This window comes from Leptodactylus fuscus, chromosome 8, assembly GCF_031893055.1.
Source record: "Leptodactylus fuscus isolate aLepFus1 chromosome 8, aLepFus1.hap2, whole genome shotgun sequence".
NCBI lineage: Eukaryota > Metazoa > Chordata > Amphibia > Anura > Leptodactylidae > Leptodactylus > Leptodactylus fuscus.
Window position 1 is genome coordinate 87,794,982 of NC_134272.1, and position 22,857 is coordinate 87,817,838.

Genomic DNA, 22,857 nt, shown 5'->3' on the forward strand with positions numbered 1-22,857 from the left:
TAAGAGCTACAGAGGAACCGCAGGTCCTAGACATATCAGAAAAGTTCTATCTGTTTCTGAGAAAGTTGGGTGATAACAACATTTTGCAATGTGGGGCCTCAACTTCATAGTTGTTTTCTGGTCCTAAATGGATTTCTCCACGGGACAGGTCTTCAGTATGTGATCTATAGAGTCCAAAACCCAGACCCCACCCAGATCAGCTATTGCCACAGTCTGTAAATCATGGACGGGGCCACAGACTTGTATAGTCGCAGTCTGCACGCGCTCCATGTCCATTATGGTAACTTCCAGCGCTCAGAGGCTGTCGCAGCAGCTGGTTTGTGCAGGGGCCGGGGTCAGACCCCGCACAGACATGGATAGGTCATAAATAGGAAAACTGTTTGAGGCCGGAAACCCCCTTTTGCACCTTCCTCGCTTACTTTTGTCTTTTAATCCTTCGCTGTTTTCATAGGATTGTTGTCAGCAGGGAAATACGACCCCTCCCCCCTTTCTTGTGTTCGGTCAGACCCCCACCAATCCAACCGTTACACCCCTCCAGTCTCCTGGATAGGGGGTAATATTTAGGATGGGGTTACACTGCCATGGCCAAATATGTCAGTAATGTTAGTAAATGGAGTCCCATTGTAACCCCTAGTGTGCCATGACATCTAGTCACAAAGTGGCACCCTAATGGGCACATTCATGGCACCCTAATAGGCACATTCACTAACATGAGTCCTATAGACCTAGTCTAAAACTTGGGACAACCCCTTAAATCCAAAAGTCCTTAATAGAGTTAATGACAATGGGCTTTCTAAGCTGGAGACCCCCTTTATAAAACTGCAGCCCCCCCCCCCCCCCCCCCCCCCGAGCCCCATAGAGAACACTCAGTATGTAACAATGTATCCAGACTGCACTGCCGCTCAGCCTACCTTGCTGCTCTACGCCACGCCCATCTCTCCATATTAGGTAAGCACATCAGCATACTTTCTGCCGTTCAACCCCGCCCACCTCTCGCATAACCAATCACATCTCAGCTTCACCCTCGCCTCGCTTCCTGCATTTGCGTTCCAAACCTCTCAGTGACTTAGAGAGGAGGCGTGGACATGGCGATGACGTCGCCCTGGTCGGAGTGACGAAGGCGGGAAGGGGCGGTGCTGAGAGGTGACACGTCAGGGGGCTGCTGGGAACTGTTATTAGAGGAGGAGGAAGAGGAGTGAATGGGACGCGGGCTGCGAGCTGTGGAGGGGGTGAGAGGCGCTGGAGGAAGGAGCGAGCCGAGGGGCTGTCGGAGCTGTGGAGAGATTCCCCTTGAAGGCTGACTGGACCTGGTAGTCTGAGACCTGGGACCCCTCCTCCTCCTCTCTCCTCTGTGGTCAGGGGTCTCCCCTACCCCCCTCCTATCTATATCCCCTGTATACCGCTTCACCTCTGCTGTATCTCCTTTCCTCTCTCCCCTTTTCCTGGTCTTGTTACTTTGTATCAGTTTTCTACCTTCTCCTTGCCCTTTAATTGCCCCATTTCTGCCGCCCCCTCCCCATTCTCCTTCTTCGCCTTCTTAGTACATCACCTATTCTGTCCTTCCCTCTCGGACTGTTATATTTTGGGGTGGACATGCCCTGCAGTTGCTAAGAGCCAACCCCTAGTCCAGTATCTCGGTGGTCCAGTGCCCGTCCGGTGCTGGTTGGCAATGAGACTATCCATGGTACTGTCGCTGCTGCGGCCCGCGGGCCCCGTGGTGGTGGGCATCTCTTTGGGCTTCACGCTCAGTCTGCTCAGTGTCACCTGGGTGGACGAATCTTGCGAGACCAGCCCGAGACAATCCAGTTTGCCGGGTGGCCTCTCGGATCCTGCGCACGATGCCAACCTTATACGAAAACCCAACTCCGTACACATGGACACCAATGAGAACTTTGAACCCAAGATCATCCCGTACACCCCGCCGGACCCCCAAAAAGTGCAGAAGAAACCCGTCCGGTGAGTAGAGTCTTTGTTTCCACCCCTGCCCTGGAGCAGTCGGTGCAGTCACATCCAGGACCTTCTTCCACGTCTTGGAGTCTTTGTAACTTTCTATGTAAGGAAAGTCAAATTGTCGGTCTTGAGCCAGTAAGTGGTGAGTAAGGCCGCGCCGTGTTATTAGGCTCCGTGTACAGCCGCCATGTGTGCGGGCAGAGGCCAGGCCTATTATCTTATTATAGCGCTCGCTCGGGAGGTTGAAAGACTTTCTTGGCTTCTGTTCTTATTACATGTGTCACCGTCTTCTTCCACCCAGGTCAGGTTAGCGGAGGTTCTGGGAAGGGGCCTCGGACCCTATTTTTTTTTGTTGTTGTGCCGATACTTATCCGGGTCCACGCCTACGCTTGGGCTTCCGTTCCTTGGAGACCTCATAGACTGTAATGGGGTCTTCCAGCTTTCCGTCCGAAAAATGGGCATTTTTTTTTTTCAAGCGGAATGGGGGGACGGAATCCCTGAACGGAAACCGGGCGCAGGTGTAAGTCCAGCCTCAGCTTTTGCAACTTTTTGCACGTCGCCTTAGTTTAAATTCCTACAAACGTTGCGCAATACGGCCAAAAAATTGGGCCTCATTATTGGCCCCCAATGTGGCCATGTTGATGAAAAAACTCCCCCAAAAAAGTCACATGTGAAATAACAGGGGTGACTGATCCTACGCCACGAAGGTGGTGCGATGCCGGAGAATTTTTATTAAAAAAAAAATTTTCTCCCCTTATAATTGAGACTTTGGTTTCCCGGGATCAAGTCATGTGACCAAAAAGTTGCCCAATAGGCCGAGACGCTGATCTCCTTGTGCTTGGGGTCTAGGGGTGCTGAAGGACCCAAAATCCATCAGGGTTTGATTTTTTTTATAGTCAGGTCATGCGATGTGATGCCAATGACGATTGTTACAATAATATTGTGGTTTTCGTGTTGGGCCACCGAAGACTCCACGCAGCGTTACATGGCGGCACGAAAACTGCGATGTAGAATTGTGATGCCGCGTTTAGTAACTAAAAAATTTAACCCTGTAGTATCCAGTGGCCAAAAATACACTTGATTTTTGCCTCGGGCTGCAGTGCACGCCATGACAAAGTCGCCATGTTACCCGTGACTAATGTCTGATTTCGCCATAATACACCCCCCCCCCCCCCCCTTCTAGTTGACATTACAGAATCTAGATAAGCCGCCTGACAACTTTGGCTGAAGCTGGATTAGCGCCCTCAGTGATTGTCACTCAGCTTTTCCGGAAGAAGGAAAGGCACAACTGGTCTGAGCTGGTTTTCCTTGGCCACTAGAGATGAGGAACCTTAAACTGGATCTTGTCACAGATATTGGTCACGTGACATGGATGGTAATGATGCGTCTAATGGTTGTCACGGTGGGCTAGGTGACATAACATGGCGGTATTTTGGTCGCATGTTTCCCAGTATACTCCTCGCTCTAAGTCCTGGGCGACTTTCTTGTGACATTTGTGCAATTTGCCAAGTTGCAAACTTAAAATGATCGCACAATTTTTTTTTTGCTCGACGATCTCCTGAGAGTTTGTGTTACAAGCGTTGGCAATCTACACCCCAAACCTTTCTGGGGGGTGAAGCAGATGGATAGGGGTCCTGGTTTTTGGGAGCAGTCTTACAGATGGGGGTCCTGGTCTGGTTTGGGGGAGGCAAGCTTACAGATGGAAGGGCTAGTGGGTCCTGGTCTAGTTTGGGAGAGCAGGCTTATAGATGGGGTCCTGGTCTAGTTTGGGGGAGCAGGCTTATAGATGGGGTCCTGGTCTAGTTTGGGGGAGCAGGCTTATAGATGGGGTCCTGGTCTAGTTTGGGAGAGCAGGCTTATAGATGGGGTCCTGGTCTAGTTTGGGGGAGCAGGCTTATAGATGGGGTCCTGGTCTAGTTTGGGGGAGCAGGCTTATAGATGGGGTCCTGGTCTAGTTTGGGGGAGCAGGCTTATAGATGGGGTCCTGGTCTAGTTTGGGGGAGCAGGCTTATAGATGGGGTCCTGGTCTAGTTTGGGGGAGCAGGCTTATAGATGGGGTCCTGGTCTAGTTTGGGGGAGCAGGCTTATAGATGGGGTCCTGGTCTAGTTTGGGGGAGCAGGCTTATAGATGGGGTCCTGATTTTTGGGAGTAATTTTACAGATAGGGGTCCTGGTCTGGTTTGTGTGAGAAGGCTTACAGATGTTATAGATGAGGGTCCTGGTCTGGTGGTGGTGGTGGTGGGGGGTCCTGGTCTAGTTTTGGGGGGAGCAGGCTTATAGATGGAGGTCTTGGTCTAGTTTGGGGGGAGCAGGCTTATAGATGGAGTCCTGATTTTTGGGAGCAATCTTACAGATAGGTGTCCCGGTCTGGTTGGGGGGGGTCCTGGTCTGGTTTAGGGGAGCAGGCTCACAGATGAGGGTCCTGGTCCTTTTGTGGCTTCTAGTCATTTTCTTAGGATCCTTTTCTTGGCTGACCCTTGAGGTCATTCTCATAGAATCTATAAGTTTGACCTTTGACCGGATCCTACACAATACTTACTGTCCCGCATCCATCTGCTCCTGTGTACAGTGTAAACAGCGGCTTCCTGTGAATTTAGTGACATCGCTACCGCCTGTGAAGCCCCATGAGCTGAGCGGCCGCTGACCTGTAGGTCAGGTAGTGGCCTCGTATATGGAGAGTGCCTATTAACATCTCCAACCGTGTAGGTTCTCTGTCTTTCTGGGAAAGCTGGGTGACTCCATAGATCTCTTGCGCAATTTGGTAAAGCTGAGGTTTTTTTTGTTACCAATTTTGATGCCATTTTGTTTGAGCCAAAACCAAGAGTTTCCCCGACATGTGGCCGTTCTCTATCTTTATGATTCTTTGAACTTTCCTTCCATGAGCTACCCAACTTTCCCAGATCCCTGAATGGTTATCTGCAAGCTTTCCTAAGAGTTGAGAGACCAGTAATTGCCCCCCAATTCCTCCCATGGCCTTGGTCTTCCAGGTTGGAGGGCCGCCGGGCACAATGCGCCCATTCACTCCGTGCCCCTATTATGTGCCGCCGGCCCCGTCACTCTCCTTTTCAGCGCCCCTGACATATTTATTTGTCCTGCCCGTGGCCGCACTTCAGGAAGCCATTTGTGGATGATACATTTCCTTGTAACTGCAGTTGGGGGGGGGGGAGGGGGGGCTTGTTTGTATTAACCCTTCAGTGCCCTGGGAAGATTAGTAGGGGCTGTAAAGTGAGCCCTATTATATTGGGAGTGCTGTCGCCATTATTGGGGGGTCTGCTATCTAGAGACTCGGATTAGGATGGTTCCCATTACGTGTAATGACTTCCTGCTGCCGGCTCCTTGCGTACAGTAGGGGCCCCATCCATTCAGACGTTTCCCGGAACCCCTTTACATTCTGTAACCAAAAGCCCTATAGGTTCAGGCCGTGACCTTGGGGTCCAAGCTTAAGGGGGGTATCGCTCCCCTGTCGATCTATGAGAATGCTTATTTCCATGCCTGGTGGTCTCTTCATTCTCAAGTCGGACCCCCACGGATAACATGGTGACCCACCCCCACACTCCTGAGAATGAAGAGGCTGCAGAGATCAGACCCCACACCAACCATTCCTAGAGAAGAGGTCCATAGACGTCAGCGGACTACAATTCCCAGCATGCACACTTGCTCTGCTGTTCTTGGAGCTGCAATAGTGTATGCTGGGAGTTGTAGTCTTACAGCGGACGGAGTGTCGAAGGTTCAAATACCCCTTTAATCTGCAAAGGATGTATCTTGTGCTCCATTCTTGGCCGTTCAGGATGCTCAGTAGGTGTCAGTGACCCATCTGGCCAGGTTTGTGGGTATAGATGGGTGTAGATGTGGTGCATGGGCGCGTCTCTAGCACCCCCCCCCCCCCTCCTTTTCTATTCTTTAGCTGCGCTGATACATTGCAACAAAGTATCAAGACAGGAGAGCCTTGTATTCACAGTGTTGGACTAAATGCAATTGTAACAAATCCTCAGCTCGGCCACCTATTGCTCACTTGACTGTTTGAAGCAGAAATCGTAGACCTGGCGAGAAAATAAAAGCGCAAATTATTTCAGAAAGTCTCCGAAATTTTCTTAGAATTAAACCAAAGTAACATAAACCGTCTAGGAGACGACCCTTTAATTTAAGGTGCGGATGTGAGTTTGCCGACCCTCACCTTTAGCAGCTGTAATGACGTCCACCCAGCTTTTCCAGAATCAGAATGGGGGGGGGGATAGGGCCGCACCCTTGTGTGGAGGATTTCGGGCAGGTACACGGAGGGTCACACTTTATAGGCTGCCTGATCCCTGGTGTTTCGGATGTCGGTGACCTTGACGGCCACTTCTAGGGTCGGGTGTGATGGGTTACATATGGTGCCGTGTGCGGAGGACTCATTAGCTAGAAGACCCCCGACTCGTGGCTAAGCGAGAACATATGTGGCGGCGACCTCCAGGTAGTTCCAGGAATCGTCCTGCAGCCGGGTTCTTGGTATAGCTGTGGGGGGCAGCAGCGAGCGCCATGTGCCGCGATCCATATCCCCCTGACCTTGTTATAGAGCAGCTTGTGCAGGGAAGCGGAGTTATTATTGATTGTGGTGGCGCTCTGCGTTTATTCTGTGTGTCAGCTTCAGAAGTGAATGGAGAGAAGTGTGCATGCCCGCAGGAGGCGAGGTGGGGGTCCGACACTCAGGACCCCCACGCTGATCAGCTGGTTGAATGCGGCTGTAGCATTCAGGTGAGTGCTGTGGTCTCTTCTCTTGCACCATACATGGCATGCTTGGTATTCACTTGAATGGGACTGAGCTGCTGCTGTACCATGTGACCGCTGAACGTGATGTCATCAGCACAAGCAGGAGGTCGCGACCTCTCATTCTAGGATCCCACCAATCACATATCGGGATGTAAGACCTGGAAACTCTCCATAGACCGAATACTAGTCACAGCTGACCATGGTCCATGTGCGGGGCTGCCCTCACCCTACCCCAGGGCTCGCCCGCTCCAGCCAGACACACATGCATTGGCATTTAAAGGGTCACTTAATAATCGCCCGCTCCTGCAGCCATTACGCCCGTTGTGTCTCATATTTTTAGCTCCAGGATTAACCTGGCAGTGCCCTCGTCTGTGAAATCTCAGCCCCCCATTGTTAGTTATTTCCTGCCCGTCTGCCCGCTCCTGCTGATAGCCTGCGGGCGAATGTACCGGACCGGGCACCGGGGACAAATCTCCTGAACTCGAAGCAATATTAACCCCATATCTCTCTGCAGCTGGCCTCTCTGGTGTGGTGTTTTAAGGTTCTTGCTGCTGCTTTGGAAGTGATTGGAGTACAAAACACCAGTGTAGCTCAGGATCTGTACATCCAATATCGTTGCCAGGACTCTGTTCACTTTCCCTGCAGCGCCACCACAGGAGAAAGGAAGCATTGCACAAAGCCTATTAAAGTCAATGTATAGGTGGACGTGCCTGGTCCTCCAGGACAAGAGACTCTCTTTGTAGTCCTGAATAAGGTAGCGCCCCCTTAGCAGCCTGTCCCAAACCGCACACACTAATATGTGACTCGGCAGCCGCCCCGTATCATGTGCTGCCGGCTACAAAGCCGCTTTCATTGCCACACAAGACAAATGGATTTGCTTTGGGAGCGGTGGCAGAATACAGATCTTATTGTGCCCATCGAATAAGTAACTCCAGAAGTCATCTGATGTCTCTGCCAGACTGTAGTGATGCAATTTTCTACCTTGTATGGATTGCTTATGTGTCAGTCTATACCGAAATTCTGGAATCGTATTCACAGGGGGCCATTTATATTGTCTCTTCTATTGATACCATATTTTCTTGTCTTGTTACACACTCGTTGTCAGTCCCCAGAACATATCCTCTGTGTTTTATCAGTGGAAAACTCCACTAAACTGCTGGCAGCGCTACACACGGCGGCGGCGGCTGACACTGCGCAGGAGGCGGCACATGGCTGACACACAAACACTTGCAGACTTATTCTTATGGTAGAGTTGGAAGGGACCTCAAGGGCCATCGGGTCCAACCCCCTGCGAGTGCAGGTTTTCCTAAATCATCCCAGCTATATGTTTATCCAGATTCCGCTTGAAGATTTCCATTGATGGAGCGCCCACCACCTCCCGTGGCAGCCTATTCCACTCTCTCACTCCCCTCACTGTCAGAAAGTTTTTCCTAATGTCTAATCTGTATCTCTTGGCCGGCTTATCAGTTGCAGATGTAGAGCGGAGCCGTGTGTGTACAGTGTGCAGGTCCAGAGCTGCCAGAGGCGCCGATCTGCTGGAAGGGATCACACATGGCAGTGCCAACCCCCAAATATAACAAGGCTGGAAGTGATGTGCAGGGACCTGCAGTGTGTACAAGGCCAAAACTGCTGCCAGGAAGTCATTAAAGGGATATTCCATCAGTGCATTGTGATATACATTGCGATATATTGTGGTCAATGGTGGACTAATGAGCGCAGCTCTGGAGTATAATACAGGATAAGTAATGTAATGTATGTACACAGTGACTGCACCAGCAGAATAGTGAGCGCAGCTCTGGAGTATAATACAGGATAAGTAATGTAATGTATGTACACAGTGACTGCACCAGCAGAATAGTGAGCGCAGCTCTGGAGTATAATACAGGATAAGTAATGTAATGTATGTACACAGTGACTGCACCAGCAGAATAGTGAGCGCAGCTCTGGAGTATAATACAGGATAAGTAATGTAATGTATGTACACAGTGACTGCACCAGCAGAATAGTGAGCGCAGCTCTGGAGTATAATACAAGATAAGTAATGTAATGTATGTACACAGTGACTGCACCAGCAGAATGGTGAGCGCAGCTCTGGAGTATAATACAGGATAAGTAATGTAATGTATGTACACAGTGACTGTACCAGCAGAATAGTGAGCGCAGCTCTGGAGTATAATACAAGATAAGTAATGTAATGTATGTACACAGTGACTGTACCAGCAGAATAGTGAGCGCAGCTCTGGAGTATAATACAGGATAAGTAATGTAGTGTATGTACACAGTGACTGTACCAGCAGAATAGTGAGCGCAGCTCTGGAGTATAATACAGGATAAGTAATGTAATGTATGTACACAGTGACTGTACCAGCAGAATAGTGAGTGCAGCTCTGGAGTATAATACAGGATAAGTAATGTATGTACACAGTGACTGTACCAGCAGAATAGTGAGCGCAGCTCTGGAGTATAATACAGGATAAGTAATGTATGTACACAGTGACTGCACCAGCAGAATAGTGAGTGCAGCTCTGGAGTATAATACAGAATAAGTAATGTAATGTATGTACACAGTGACTGTACCAGCAGAATAGTGAGCGCAGCTCTGGAGTATAATACAGGATAAGTAATGTAATGTATGTACACAGTGACTGTACCAGCAGAATAGTGAGCGCAGCTCTGGAGTATATTACAGGACTAGTTAATATGAGGTGATGCTCCTGAGTAGCGGTTTTCTTCTTCGCCCCATCTGCACGTCTTACGGTTTTCCAGCAGCTGCTTCCTACATCGCCTGCAGCTAATTGGAACAATAAGCGATTAACCTGAAGATCAAAGGCAGTGATTTCTCTCCAGGGCTCTTGGGTTTTACTTCTCGCCTGGATTTATGGAAGGAATTTTTCTCTTCTCAGCGGAGGAAAATTATTCCTGACCGGCGACTTCAATGATGATCATAACGGAAAATCCTGAGCGATGGGTAACAGTTCTCCATGTCCATTTCCTTACCAATGATCATTAATACGGCAGGAGGGAGATGGAGCTGTCATGTAGCGCTTAAGCTGTTGGAACTACAACTCCCAGCATGTCTCAAGCAGGAAAATCTACCTAATAGACTGGGTAATGTAAACGGGCACAAGTTGTTTGCCCGACTTCAGGGCTTGTACAGTATTGGGAGTCGGCGCTATACCTGGTACTGCTGCCCAACTCCATTAAACAGAATGGGTCTGTGGTCTGCTCTGATCCAGCTGTTCTGCCCCTGCTCCGTGGATCCCTCTCTGATCTGCACTGGCGCATTGTTGTGATGCAGCCGCGCCCATCACAGAAGCGGGCGAGATCCTTTTTGGCAGATATGACCTTCTTGTAAGTTGCCTTAAGCTGTTTTTTGTCTAAAAATAACCATCTGTGCAGCTGTGCCACGTAGTGAGTGACGGGCAGCGGTCGGGGCCAGATCAGCCGCCGCCGGGGACCTCCACATAACACTATTCCGGTGGATCATTCTCAGAAGTTCCAGGTCTGCCACTGGTTGGAGAACTGCAACTCCCAGCATTTCTGGTATGCTGGGAGTTGTAATGCAATCCGGAGATTCTGCACAACTGCTACACCACTAGGAAGTCGCCCATTAGGTTCACTTTGATCTCTCTGCAGATATTATACAATCGCTTAAATAGCAATCCCTTATAGAGAACTTTTCACCACCTCCAGCTCTATACACCTTATAGTAGTCTCCCCTCCGGCACAGTTGGAGATTTTTCTCTAGCCCCCACCATTCCTGAGCAATTTTTGTATTTAGGTTTGGTGTCTGATATACTAACTAAACTCCCTAATGTCAAGTGGGTGGGGTCAGACTGGAGCAGGCAAAGGGGGTGTGATTGCATGAGTTGCGTCCCTTTTGCCTTCTCCTGCTTAACACCACCCACTTGTAAGTCAGGAAGTCTATTCAGCATATCGGGCACCAAAACTAACTGCACCGATTGCTCAGGAACTAAAGCTGCCCCATTCAGATGTTTAGTTTTCTCTGCAGCACTCCCACAGGAGAAATGAAGTATTACAGTTTCAATGTATCCCTTTAAGCACTGACTTGCCGGGTCCTCCAAAGTGAGGGATGCCTTTTGCAGTCTCGCTCTGCATCTGCTAATAGGGGGGGAGGGGGGGATATTCCATTGACTTGCATCAACCATTTGTGGGAACTGGAAAAGCTGGGTGAGAAACCATTCACTAGCTGTAATAGTGGCCATATTACACGACACCCATCTTAAACAGAGACAGATAACCAAGAAACTGCTGAATAGATTTAACCACTTAAGGGGTATTCCGGTCTTATAAAGTGGTAGCATCCCTATAATCTTAGGCTCTAACTCGAGGGGTTTGGGGTCTCTTAGAGGGGCCCTCTTTTCGGGCTGTCATTGGTTGGCCCAGTCCAGCCCACCTTTCTATACATTCTCCTGGTCCGCAGGCTGCCTCTATATATAACCGTGCGGGGTTAAAGTTTGCTCAAGGTGCTGGTCTCCATTACAGACAGGTGATTGTTCTGCTGGGGGGAGGGCGGCCGGGATATGTCTTGGTATCTTACACTTCAGCTTCTGTCTCTGCATGGTCTAATCCGTCTCCTCCTCCCTCTCTGGGGTACGTGCAGCGGCCTTGGCAGAAACTGGAACAAAAAGACTTTATATGCACAAGACGGCGGGCAGAAAGCAGGACAAGGCTGCAAAATCCCCTCTGCAAACCTGAGTAATGCTGAAACGTTACGGCACCAACAAAATGGCTACTCGTCTATGAGCTTAAAGGGGTGCTCTGCTTTGGATAGTCCCTACTTGTTAAGAGGGTTCCCCTGACAAACAGTTGATCATAAAGTATCCCAAATCTCAGACCTCCTGCGATCAGCTCTAATCTGTGGGGGGAACTTCGTATTGAGAGTCTGATTTCCCTGCAGCTCCCCCAGAGGCGACACAAAGTATTGCCCATTGAAATCAGTGGATTGTCTACATAGAGTAAGACTGGACCGGCCACTTTCCTTAAAAATGAGACTCTATATATAAAAAGTATTCCGACCATGGGTTTTCTAAATTGGACAACTACTTTGAATTTTTTAATTTATTTTTTAACCCTTTTATTTTGGATACACCTCCCCCTTCTCCCGAGCGAGTCGTACCTCAATGGCTTTACCATCAGGATGGCGATGACCATATTGTTTTTCCCTTAAAGCCGCCCGTACCATTAACTGAGCGGGGATTAGTGGGTGAACTAATTAGCCTAGCGGGGGTGACCTGTCAATCACACGGCCGGCGCTCCTGTCAGTCAGGAGGACTTACTGCAAGTCCGGCTCATCTAGAAGAAGCAGATTTAGGAATCTTACAGAGCGCAGCCGTCCCTCTCCATGATGGGGGTGTTGGGTATTTTCAAAAAATTTGAGCACTTAAAATAATTGGACTTCGTGATTGACAGCGAATCTTGTAATCCACTCTCATACTTGCAGGATCACTTGGCTAAGCGGCTTCTTTAGTCGCACTTGTCAATCTACGAATGGGGTCTGACGGTGTGTATTTAACCCCAGGACCCCAGCCGCCTTAAAGTGGGTTGCCCATTTAGATGATCATAGTGATGTCCTGTTGCTGGGATCACTAGTGATTGCCTCTAATCTCTGATAGCAAGCGATGACTTTCCCTGCAGCGCCTCTACAGGCGAAAGGCAGCATTACCAAAAATTAGAACTTGGGTCCTCCAAGTGTCCTAATGGGGATCTATATTGGACTAAAGGGTATTCAAAATGGGATTTATAAACTTGGCAAACCCTTTAAGTTCTTGTTACAGAATTCTATTCTGTTTCAGACGTCACATGGCCGGTTTGCAATACCCAACACAGCCTCTGTAAAGTGTATGGCGCTGTCCTTGGTTTTCTGGGGACCGTTCAGGAGGGTAATAACTTCTGCCGCCTTTGATGTTGTGTAAGTTCTACGTGGGTAGATTTGAGCTGCTCTTCCCGATGTTCCTGGCCTTAGGGCCTGTGTACTTGGAGGGTGGAGAACCATTATCGGTGTAATGATGGCCTACTGGGACTTGGACGAAGGAACCTACTTATTAGATAAACCATTTAGCTGAACTGCCCAGTGTGATTCCAAATACATGGCATCTAAAAATTTGGGATTCACGGTCTTATCTGGAGTCCATTGGTGGTAAAATTTTTGATTTACAAAAATATTCAGGCAACCAACTCAACTTTTTTTTTTTTTTTTTTTTTTTTGTTCTTTGCTTCTAGATCTCGCTACATCAGCACAGAACTTGGCATCAGAGATCGCCTCTTTGTTGGAGTTCTGACCTCTAAGACCACCCTGAACACCCTAGCCATAGCGGTCAATCGGACCCTGGGCCACCGGCTGGAGAAGATTGTCTACTTCACCGGCATGCGGGGCCGGAAGCTTCCTCACGGCATGACGGTGGTGACCCATGGAGACGACCGGCCCATATGGAACATGTACCAGACGGTGAAGCATCTTCTGGATCACTACATCCAAGAGTTTGACTGGTTCTATCTGGTGCAGGACGACACTTACACCGAGGCCCACCGGATTGCCAAGCTGGCCGCTCATCTAAGCATTGATTCTGACCTATACCTGGGCCGTCCTGAGGAGTTCATCGGTGGTGACCCAGATGGGAAGTACTGCTATGGTGGATTTGGTTATCTCCTCTCCCGAAGTCTTCTGAAAAAGCTGCAACCGCACCTGGAAAGCTGCCGCAATGATATCCTCAGCGCCAGGCCTGACGAGTGGCTGGGCAGATGCATCATAGACTACACCCATGTCAACTGCGTAGAGAAGCACGAGGTAGGTCTTACCGCTTGTGAATGACCCCCATTAAAAATGGTAGTAAAATCTATTAAAGTTGTTTCCAATGCAAAACCCCATTGTTGGCTGAACCGCCTGGCATTGACGTGGTTAATACGTACCGTACTAAATTATGATAAAGTAAATGTCTGTGCGCTCGGCTGCATGTGTAAGTAAACTATAGATACGTGCGCCTCGGAGGGTTCATAGAAGGAGAAGAAGGCGGCTGTTCTCTCAGCTTGTAGCCTTGGAGCCGGCACCGTACGAGGCCTCATAAGGCGGCTTTGTGTAACGTACTCGCGGCCGGCAGCACGTATATTGGACTTGATGTACAAGACGAAACTGCAAGATCCGCAGTTATCAGAACTGAGCACATTGTACCTGCTGCTCCGACTCTGGAGTATGGATGGGAAATGTCAAAGTCAGAATATTTATAGTAAAGGGAAAAAAAAAATTCAGATGGGGTTTTTGCATGTATTATAAGAAATATACATCTACCTAAATACACAAATATAACTACTATAATACTACCTCCTATGTACAAGAATATAACTACTATAATACTGCTCCTATGTACAAGAATATAACTACTATAATACTGCTCCTATGTACAAGAATATAACTACTATAATACTGCTCCTATGTACAAGAATATAACTACTATAATACTGCTCCTATGTACAAGAATATAACTACTATAATACTACCTCCTATGTACAAGAATATAACTACAATAATACAATCCTATGTACAAGAATATAACTACAATAATACTGCCATCCTATGTACAAGAATATAACTACTATAATACTACTCCTATGTACAAGAATATAACTACTATAATACTACTCCTATGTACAAGAATATAACTACTATAATACTACCTCCTATGTACAAGAATATAACTACAATAATACAATCCTATGTACAAGAATATAACTACAATAATACTGCCATCCTATGTACAAGAATATAACTACTATAATACTACTCCTATGTACAAGAATATAACTACTATAATACTACCTCCTATGTACAGGAATATATACTATAATACTACTCCTATGTACAAGAATATAACTACTATAATACTACCCCTATGTACACGAATATAACTACTATAATACTACTCCTATGTACAAGAATATAACTACTATAATACTACCCCTATGTACACGAATATAACTACTATAATACTACTCCTATGTACAAGAATATAACTACAATAATACTGCTCCTATGTACACGAATATAACTACTATAATACTACTCCTATGTACAAGAATATAACTACAATAATACTGCTCCTATGTACACGAATATAACTACTATAATACTACCTCCTATGTACACGATTATAACTACTATAATACTACCTCCTATGTACACGAATATAACTACTATAATACTACTCCTATGTACAAGAATATAACTACTATAATACTACCTCCTATGTACAGGAATATATACTATAATACTACTCCTATGTACAAGAATATAACTACTATAATACTACCCCTATGTACAAGAATATAACTACTATAATACTACTCCTATGTACAAGAATATAACTACTATAATACTACCCCTATGTACAAGAATATAACTACAATAATACTGCTCCTATGTACACGAATATAACTACTATAATACTACTCCTATGTACAAGAATATAACTACTATAATACTACCTCCTATGTACAAGAATATAACTACTATAATACTACCTCCTATGTACAGGAATATATACTATAATACTACTCCTATGTACAAGAATATAACTACTATAATACTACCCCTATGTACAAGAATATAACTACAATAATACAATCCTATGTACAAGAATATAACTACAATAATACTGCCATCCTATGTACAAGAATATAACTACTATAATACTACTCCTATGTACAAGAATATAACTACTATAATACTACTCCTATGTACAAGAATATAACTACTATAATACTACCTCCTATGTACAAGAATATAACTACTATAATACTGCTCCTATGTACAAGAATATAACTACTATAATACTACCTCCTATGTACAAGAATATAACTACAATAATACAATCCTATGTACAAGAATATAACTACAATAATACTGCCATCCTATGTACAAGAATATAACTACTATAATACTACTCCTATGTACAAGAATATAACTACTATAATACTACCTCCTATGTACAGGAATATATACTATAATACTACTCCTATGTACAAGAATATAACTACTATAATACTACCCCTATGTACAAGAATATAACTACTATAATACTACTCCTATGTACAAGAATATAACTACTATAATACTACCCCTATGTACAAGAATATAACTACAATAATACTGCTCCTATGTACACGAATATAACTACTATAATACTACTCCTATGTACAAGAATATAACTACTATAATACTACCTCCTATGTACAAGAATATAACTACTATAATACTACCTCCTATGTACAGGAATATATACTATAATACTACTCCTATGTACAAGAATATAACTACTATAATACTACCCCTATGTACAAGAATATAACTACAATAATACAATCCTATGTACAAGAATATAACTACAATAATACTGCCATCCTATGTACAAGAATATAACTACTATAATACTACTCCTATGTACAAGAATATAACTACTATAATACTACTCCTATGTACAAGAATATAACTACTATAATACTACCTCCTATGTACAAGAATATAACTACTATAATACTGCTCCTATGTACAAGAATATAACTACTATAATACTACCTCCTATGTACAAGAATATAACTACAATAATACAATCCTATGTACAAGAATATAACTACAATAATACTGCCATCCTATGTACAAGAATATAACTACTATAATACTACTCCTATGTACAAGAATATAACTACTATAATACTACCTCCTATGTACAGGAATATATACTATAATACTACTCCTATGTACAAGAATATAACTACTATAATACTACCCCTATGTACAAGAATATAACTACAATAATACAATCCTATGTACAAGAATATAACTACAATAATACTGCCATCCTATGTACAAGAATATAACTACTATAATACTACTCCTATGTACAAGAATATAACTACTATAATACTACCTCCTATGTACAGGAATATATACTATAATACTACTCCTATGTACAAGAATATAACTACTATAATACTACCCCTATGTACACGAATATAACTACTATAATACTACTCCTATGTACAAGAATATAACTACTATAATACTACCCCTATGTACACGAATATAACTACTATAATACTGCTCCTATGTACAAGAATATAACTACAATAATACTGCTCCTATGTACACGAATATAACTACTATAATACTACTCCTATGTACAAGAATATAACTACAATAATACTGCTCCTATGTACACGAATATAACTACTATAATACTACCTCCTATGTACACGATTATAACTACTATAATACTACCTCCTATGTACACGAATATAACTACTATAATACTACCTCCTATGTACAGGAATATATACTATAATACTACTCCTATGTACAAGAATATAACTACTATAATACTACCCCTATGTACAAGAATATAACTACTATAATACTACCTCCTATGTACAAGAATATAACTACTATAATACTACCTCCTATGTACAGGAATATATACTATAATACTACTCCTATGTACAAGAATATAACTACTATAATACTACCCCTATGTACAAGAATATAACTACTATAATACTACTCCTATGTACAAGAATATAACTACTATAATACTACCCCTATGTACAAGAATATAACTACAATAATACTGCTCCTATGTACACGAATATAACTACTATAATACTACTCCTATGTACAAGAATATAACTACTATAATACTACCTCCTATGTACAAGAATATAACTACTATAATACTACCTCCTATGTACAGGAATATATACTATAATACTACTCCTATGTACAAGAATATAACTACTATAATACTACCCCTATGTACAAGAATATAACTACTATAATACTACTCCTATGTACAAGAATATAACTACTATAATACTACCCCTATGTACAAGAATATAACTACTATAATACTACTCCTATGTACTAGAATATAACTACTATAATACTACTCCTATGTACAAGAATATAACTACTATAATACTGCCCCTATATACAAGAATATAACTACTATAATACTACTCCTATGTACAAGAATATAACTACTATAATACTACTCCTATGTACAAGAATATAACTACTATAATACTGCCCCTATATACAAGAATATAACTACTATAATACTACTCCTATGTACAAGAATATAACTACTATAATACTGCCCCTATATACAAGAATATAACTACTATAATACTGCTCCTATGTACAAGAATATAACTACTATAATACTGCTCCTATGTACATAACACTTCTTGGTTATTTTCAGGGTATACACTATCGTTACTTTGAACTTGGCAAGAATGTGGACCCCGAAAGAGAGAGTGACCCCCGTTTCAAAGTCGCCTTCACAGCCCACCCAGTCCTGGACCCGGTGCAGATGTATCGCCTCCATAAACACTTTGCTCAGCTGGAGCTGGAGAAGACGTACCAAGAAATGGAGCAGCTACAGGTGAGCCCTTGGTGTGACCACTGTTTATCTTCTGCCGCCTCCATGGGCAGATGATGGATAATATAACATACAATGGTGCCGCTGCTGAACCCTCTGACCCCCTCCCAAACACAAGGCCTCCAACCTGTTCTGTAACTGTAATGCACAACCTGTATAACCGGTTTCTGCGGCTGCGCCCGTCATCTCCTGCCCTGCATTCTGTACACATTCTGTAGCCAGCACTATGATAATAGGTCGGTCTTCTCCTATTTGTGTACCGGCAGCCACCACTAGGGGGAGCTTACTGAAAACAAAGTTCAATTGGAAACTGTGTCAGTCGAACCCCCCCCACCACCACCACCACCTAATATAATAATCTTTTTCTCCACTTATCAGGCTTAGTTGTGTATATTTACATAGAAGTCTGCAAAGACAGACGCCTCTCCATAGGCTAGCCTTGTACACAGAAGTCTATGGAGAAGGAAGGAGGAGGTTATTACTGGCTGAGATAATAAGATAAATTCCAGTTTCTTATATTCTCCTGGATTATTCATTTATGACTAGTGGTGTTATAATTGAAGGTGCACTATAAATCCTTAAGTTCTGCAGTCACCACTAGGGGGCGCTCACTAAGCACAGACTTGTACAGATCCTATTGAACTGAATACAAAACGTGGCTCCTGCAGGCAGACAGAATATGATCATTTATATAGTGGCCCCCTATTTGTCTGGACCCCTGACCCATGTGTTGGCTCTTTGTAGATATACAATCATAAACGGTCACCGGTGGGGGCCACTTTTGTGTGTAAATGGCAGAAGCCCCCTCCCCCTAAATATTATACATCTTCCTACTAGGTTTGCTTCCCTGCTCTATAGGAGACGATGTCGCTGCTGAGACGTAACGTCTGACCCCGAGCTCTTCGCCCATTCCCAGATTCCTAAATTCCAATCCTTTTGAGGCCAATAGCGCCCCCTAGTGTCAGATTATAGGTACTACACAAGTATAGCTAGCACTTCTGAAACCGTACCAAGTCTTAGCCTGGGAGCACACATGCAGTTATTGGTGCAGGTCTGGTAGTGTCTTGGCGCCAGACGCTGTAGTGTTGGCCGGGGAATGCGTGCTATAGCTTTTGGAGGCCGCTGTAACAGCTGATCTGCGAGGGTCCTGGTGTCGGAACATCACATACTGATGATCTGTTATGTGAGTAGATCATCGATATGAAAAATCGTTTTGTAACAATGGATTGTACGTGCACTGCGCCTGCGCTGGTTTAGTACGGTGATCTAGCTCCTCACACCCTCTTGTTCTCTTTGCAGCGCGAGGTCCAGAACATCAGCAGCCTGACCGTAGAGGGCGAGCAGTCTGCCACATGGCCGCTGGGAATCAACCCTCCCTTCCAGCCCCGAACACGCTTTGAAGTCCTCAAGTGGGATTACTTCACCGAAGACCAGACCTTCTCCTGTGTCGACGACTCTCCAAAGTGTGAGCTTATCGGAGCGGACCTGGCCGACGTGACCGATGTCATCACCACCGCCGTGGAAGAGTTAAACCGTAAATACCAGCCCGTGCTTCATGTCCGCAAACAGCAGCTTCTAAATGGCTACCGCCGCTTCGACCCAACAAGGGGCATGGAGTACACGTTGGACCTCCAGCTGGAGCTGGTGACACAGAAGGGTCACAGCCGCTCCATCACCAAGAGGGTCCATCTGGTCCGTCCACTCAGCGAGGTCGAGATCATCCCCATGCCGTATGTGACCGAAGCCAGCCGCATCAACATCATCCTCCCCCTGACCGCGCAGGACCGAGAGCACGCGGCACGCTTCCTCCAAGCCTTCGCTGATATCCAAGGCAATGAAAACTCCCTCCTGACCCTGCTCTTCATTTATGACCCTTTCCAAGCTCAGCAGGTCAGCCAAAATGACATCTTCAGCCAAGTCAAGAACCAGATCGCAGAGTATGAACGCAAGTACCGCGACATCAAGATCCCGTGGATCAGCGTGAAGACCGACGCTCCTTCCCAGATCCGTCTCATGGACATCATCTCCAAGAAGCACCCGGTAGACACCCTCTTCTTCCTTGCTGGGGTCGGCAGCCACGTCAGCACAGAGTTCCTCAACCGTTGCCGAATGAACACCATCAACAACTGGCAGGTCTTCTTCCCCATTCACTTCCAAGGTTACAACCCCGAGGTATCGGAGCATGGGCAACAGTCTCCCTCGGGAACCCTGGAACTCGTGCGGGACGCCGGCCGCTTCGACAGGGATGTTTTTGACGAAGCTTGCTTCTACAACGCCGATTACATGTCTGCTAGAACAAAGATGGCCGCGGATGCCCAAGAGAATGAGGAAATCTTGGAGATGTTGGATATCTATGAGATGTTTATTCGGTACTCCGGGCTCCATGTCTTCAGGGCGGTGGAGCCAGCGTTGCTGCAGCAGTACCGCACACGGCCTTGTAACCCGCGCCTCAGCGAGGAAATCTACCACCGGTGCGTGCAGAGCAATCTAGAAGGACTGGGCTCTCGCTCTCAGTTGGCCATGCTGTTATTCGAGCAGGAACAGGGTAACAGCACCTGACCCCAAGCCTAAGGCCGAGCCTCAGACCAAACCGGGTCATGGGGCCCTAAAGACCCTCGGACTGCTCGAATTCGTGCCAGGACACTATGCGGGTGCCAGGACAAAGCCTTGGTGGCACTTCCCAGAATTCCCTGTTACAGTACAAGGTCTGCAGCCTTGACGAACAAACTGACATCCAGACTGTGGCGTGATCGGACGCGAGGGGACCTCCCCCTTCAATAATGGACCTCCAGCAGCCTCGTGTTTCGTGCTCTGCCATCGTTGCTGCTGCTTCTACTACTTGCTCAGAAACTGAAGGACACGTTACGTGTGCCCACCGGACGGTACGAGCGCCGCGTTTTTTTTATAAACTTGAATAGAAAATTTCCAAAAAAATTGTCACCTCTTTGTGAACCCCTTTAATTTATCTCTGTGGTCCGTTTGGTTTTTTTAAGGTTTTTCATTTCGTGGACTCTAAGGCTGTCACGTTGTCTTGTCCCTGTACCGGGTGTGTCGCTCCCACCACACGGTTACCATTTGGGGGATGCCCTATCCGCTCCGGGGGAGGGGGGGGGGGGTCATTCACCAATCTGCCATTGATAACCCGTGTGTAATGGAAATCTGGTTGCACATTTCTCAGCTGCTGCGGCATAAGACTTGGCTCCTACATCTTAAACCTTCACTTCTATTGGCCGGCGCCTTGGCAGGGTGTTGTCTCTGGTTGTGCCCATCCCCCATATCTTTTGGTTTTGCAATCGTCGTCTTCGTAGGTCAGTCATCTGGAAAAGTGGATGCGTCTGCGGGAAGGGCTGGCAACTGGCGCGGCGCCACGGAAGAACTTATGGCCGATCTTCTCTACGCTCCTCCATCAGCCCTCACTGGTTTTCTTAAAGGGATTTTGCATTTCCTATGAATAAAGCTTGGTCCTATACAATAAGATTGGCGACTTTTTAGACTTCGTGTTTCGGTTTTTCAGGATCTCTGCTTGCTGTCACTGAAAAGGAACTTTCATTGTTTATCCTTTTTGTTTTATTCCTTTCTAGAAACCATTAATAAAAGGGGGGGCAGGTATAAAAAAAAAAAAGACTTGGTCATGAAGGGGTTAATTCTGCTTTTCGTGCACCATTCATTGACTGCAAGCAGTGAGCTCAAAATCAGTGAAAACACAAAGTACACTAGAGACGTAAAGCTTTTGTTATACAGTGATGAGACCCTGTCCATGGAATATGTCTCTGGTTCCCGGGGGTCCGACTACTGCCCCACCCTGAGAATGGGAGTCCAATGTGTAAATGAGGCAAAAGTGGACCGATCACTCCATTCACTTGTATGGGGCTGACTGGGATGGCAGAGTACAGCGTTCCGCCAGTCCCATAGACAACGTGACAATCGCGGCCACATTGGACGCTTGAGGACCCTGTTCTTGTGAGATCTGGGGGTCTCAGTGGCTGTACCCCTCCCTCCCCACCACTCACACTTACCACCCCTTCCCAGGATCAGGGGATCTTGTTCATAGGTGGATTCTTCCCTAGTTGCTATTGATTTCTGCTGAAGCAATGGTGCAAGGGTTAAATAGTACCTTTCTCCATCTCCAGCTCTTTTCACCCTTTAATAGCACCCCCTCTACTGATTCTGACACAGTTGCCATTTTTCCTCTAGCCCCCACCATTCCTAAGCAATCAGTGCTGTTACTTTTGGTGCCTGATACTCTAACTAGACTCCCTTATAGCCAGTGGGTGGTGTCAGAGCTCAGAATCTCGCCCAATGATCTGCTCCTGCCTGATGATGATCTCCTCTGATTGGAGCTGTGAGTCACACCCCCTTGCCTGCTCCTGCTGGACTCCACCCACCGGGCATTAGGGAGTCTAGTTAGGATATCAGACACTGAAATGAACACAGATTGCTCAGGAATGGTGGGGGCTAGAGAAAAAATTCCAATTGCAACCGAATCATTGTAGGGGTGGCTATTAAAGGATGAAAAGAAATGGCGGTGGTGTTGCCTGACTGGTACATGATACTATTCCTTGAATTTGTTTGCTGAAAGGTGACGACCTTACTGTCTTTCTTTGATTGAACTTGAATCTTGTGGTGTTTTTTTAGTACTTGCTGTTGATCCTCATCTGCTGCCGTCACTCCCCCCCCCCCCCCTCATTACGATGAAGGGGTTAATCCAGAA

The 22,857-nt window shown here is 45.8% G+C and overlaps 1 protein-coding gene across 1 annotated transcript; it reads left to right on the forward strand.

Annotated features, from left to right (window-relative positions):
* Positions 1-1,133: 1,133 nt before the first annotated feature.
* CHPF (chondroitin polymerizing factor) lies at positions 1,134-21,233 on the forward strand. The gene is made up of 4 exons (XM_075284569.1): positions 1,134-1,956; positions 12,940-13,504; positions 17,967-18,149; positions 19,446-21,233. The coding sequence occupies exons 1-4, from the start codon at positions 1,670-1,672 to the stop codon at positions 20,703-20,705; spliced, it is 2,295 nt and encodes a 764-aa protein (XP_075140670.1). The 5' UTR covers positions 1,134-1,669; the 3' UTR covers positions 20,706-21,233.
* Positions 21,234-22,857: the final 1,624 nt, after the last annotated feature.

Excerpts from the sequence above, each read along its gene's own strand:
- CHPF (XM_075284569.1), top strand. The coding sequence starts at position 1,670 with ATGAGACTATCCATGGTACTGTCGCTGCTGCGGCCCGCGGGCCCCGTG. Across the intron at positions 1,957-12,939 it reads GTGCAGAAGAAACCCGTCCG|ATCTCGCTACATCAGCACAG; the intron begins GTGAGTAGAGTC and ends CTTTGCTTCTAG. Across the intron at positions 13,505-17,966 it reads ACTGCGTAGAGAAGCACGAG|GGTATACACTATCGTTACTT; the intron begins GTAGGTCTTACC and ends GGTTATTTTCAG.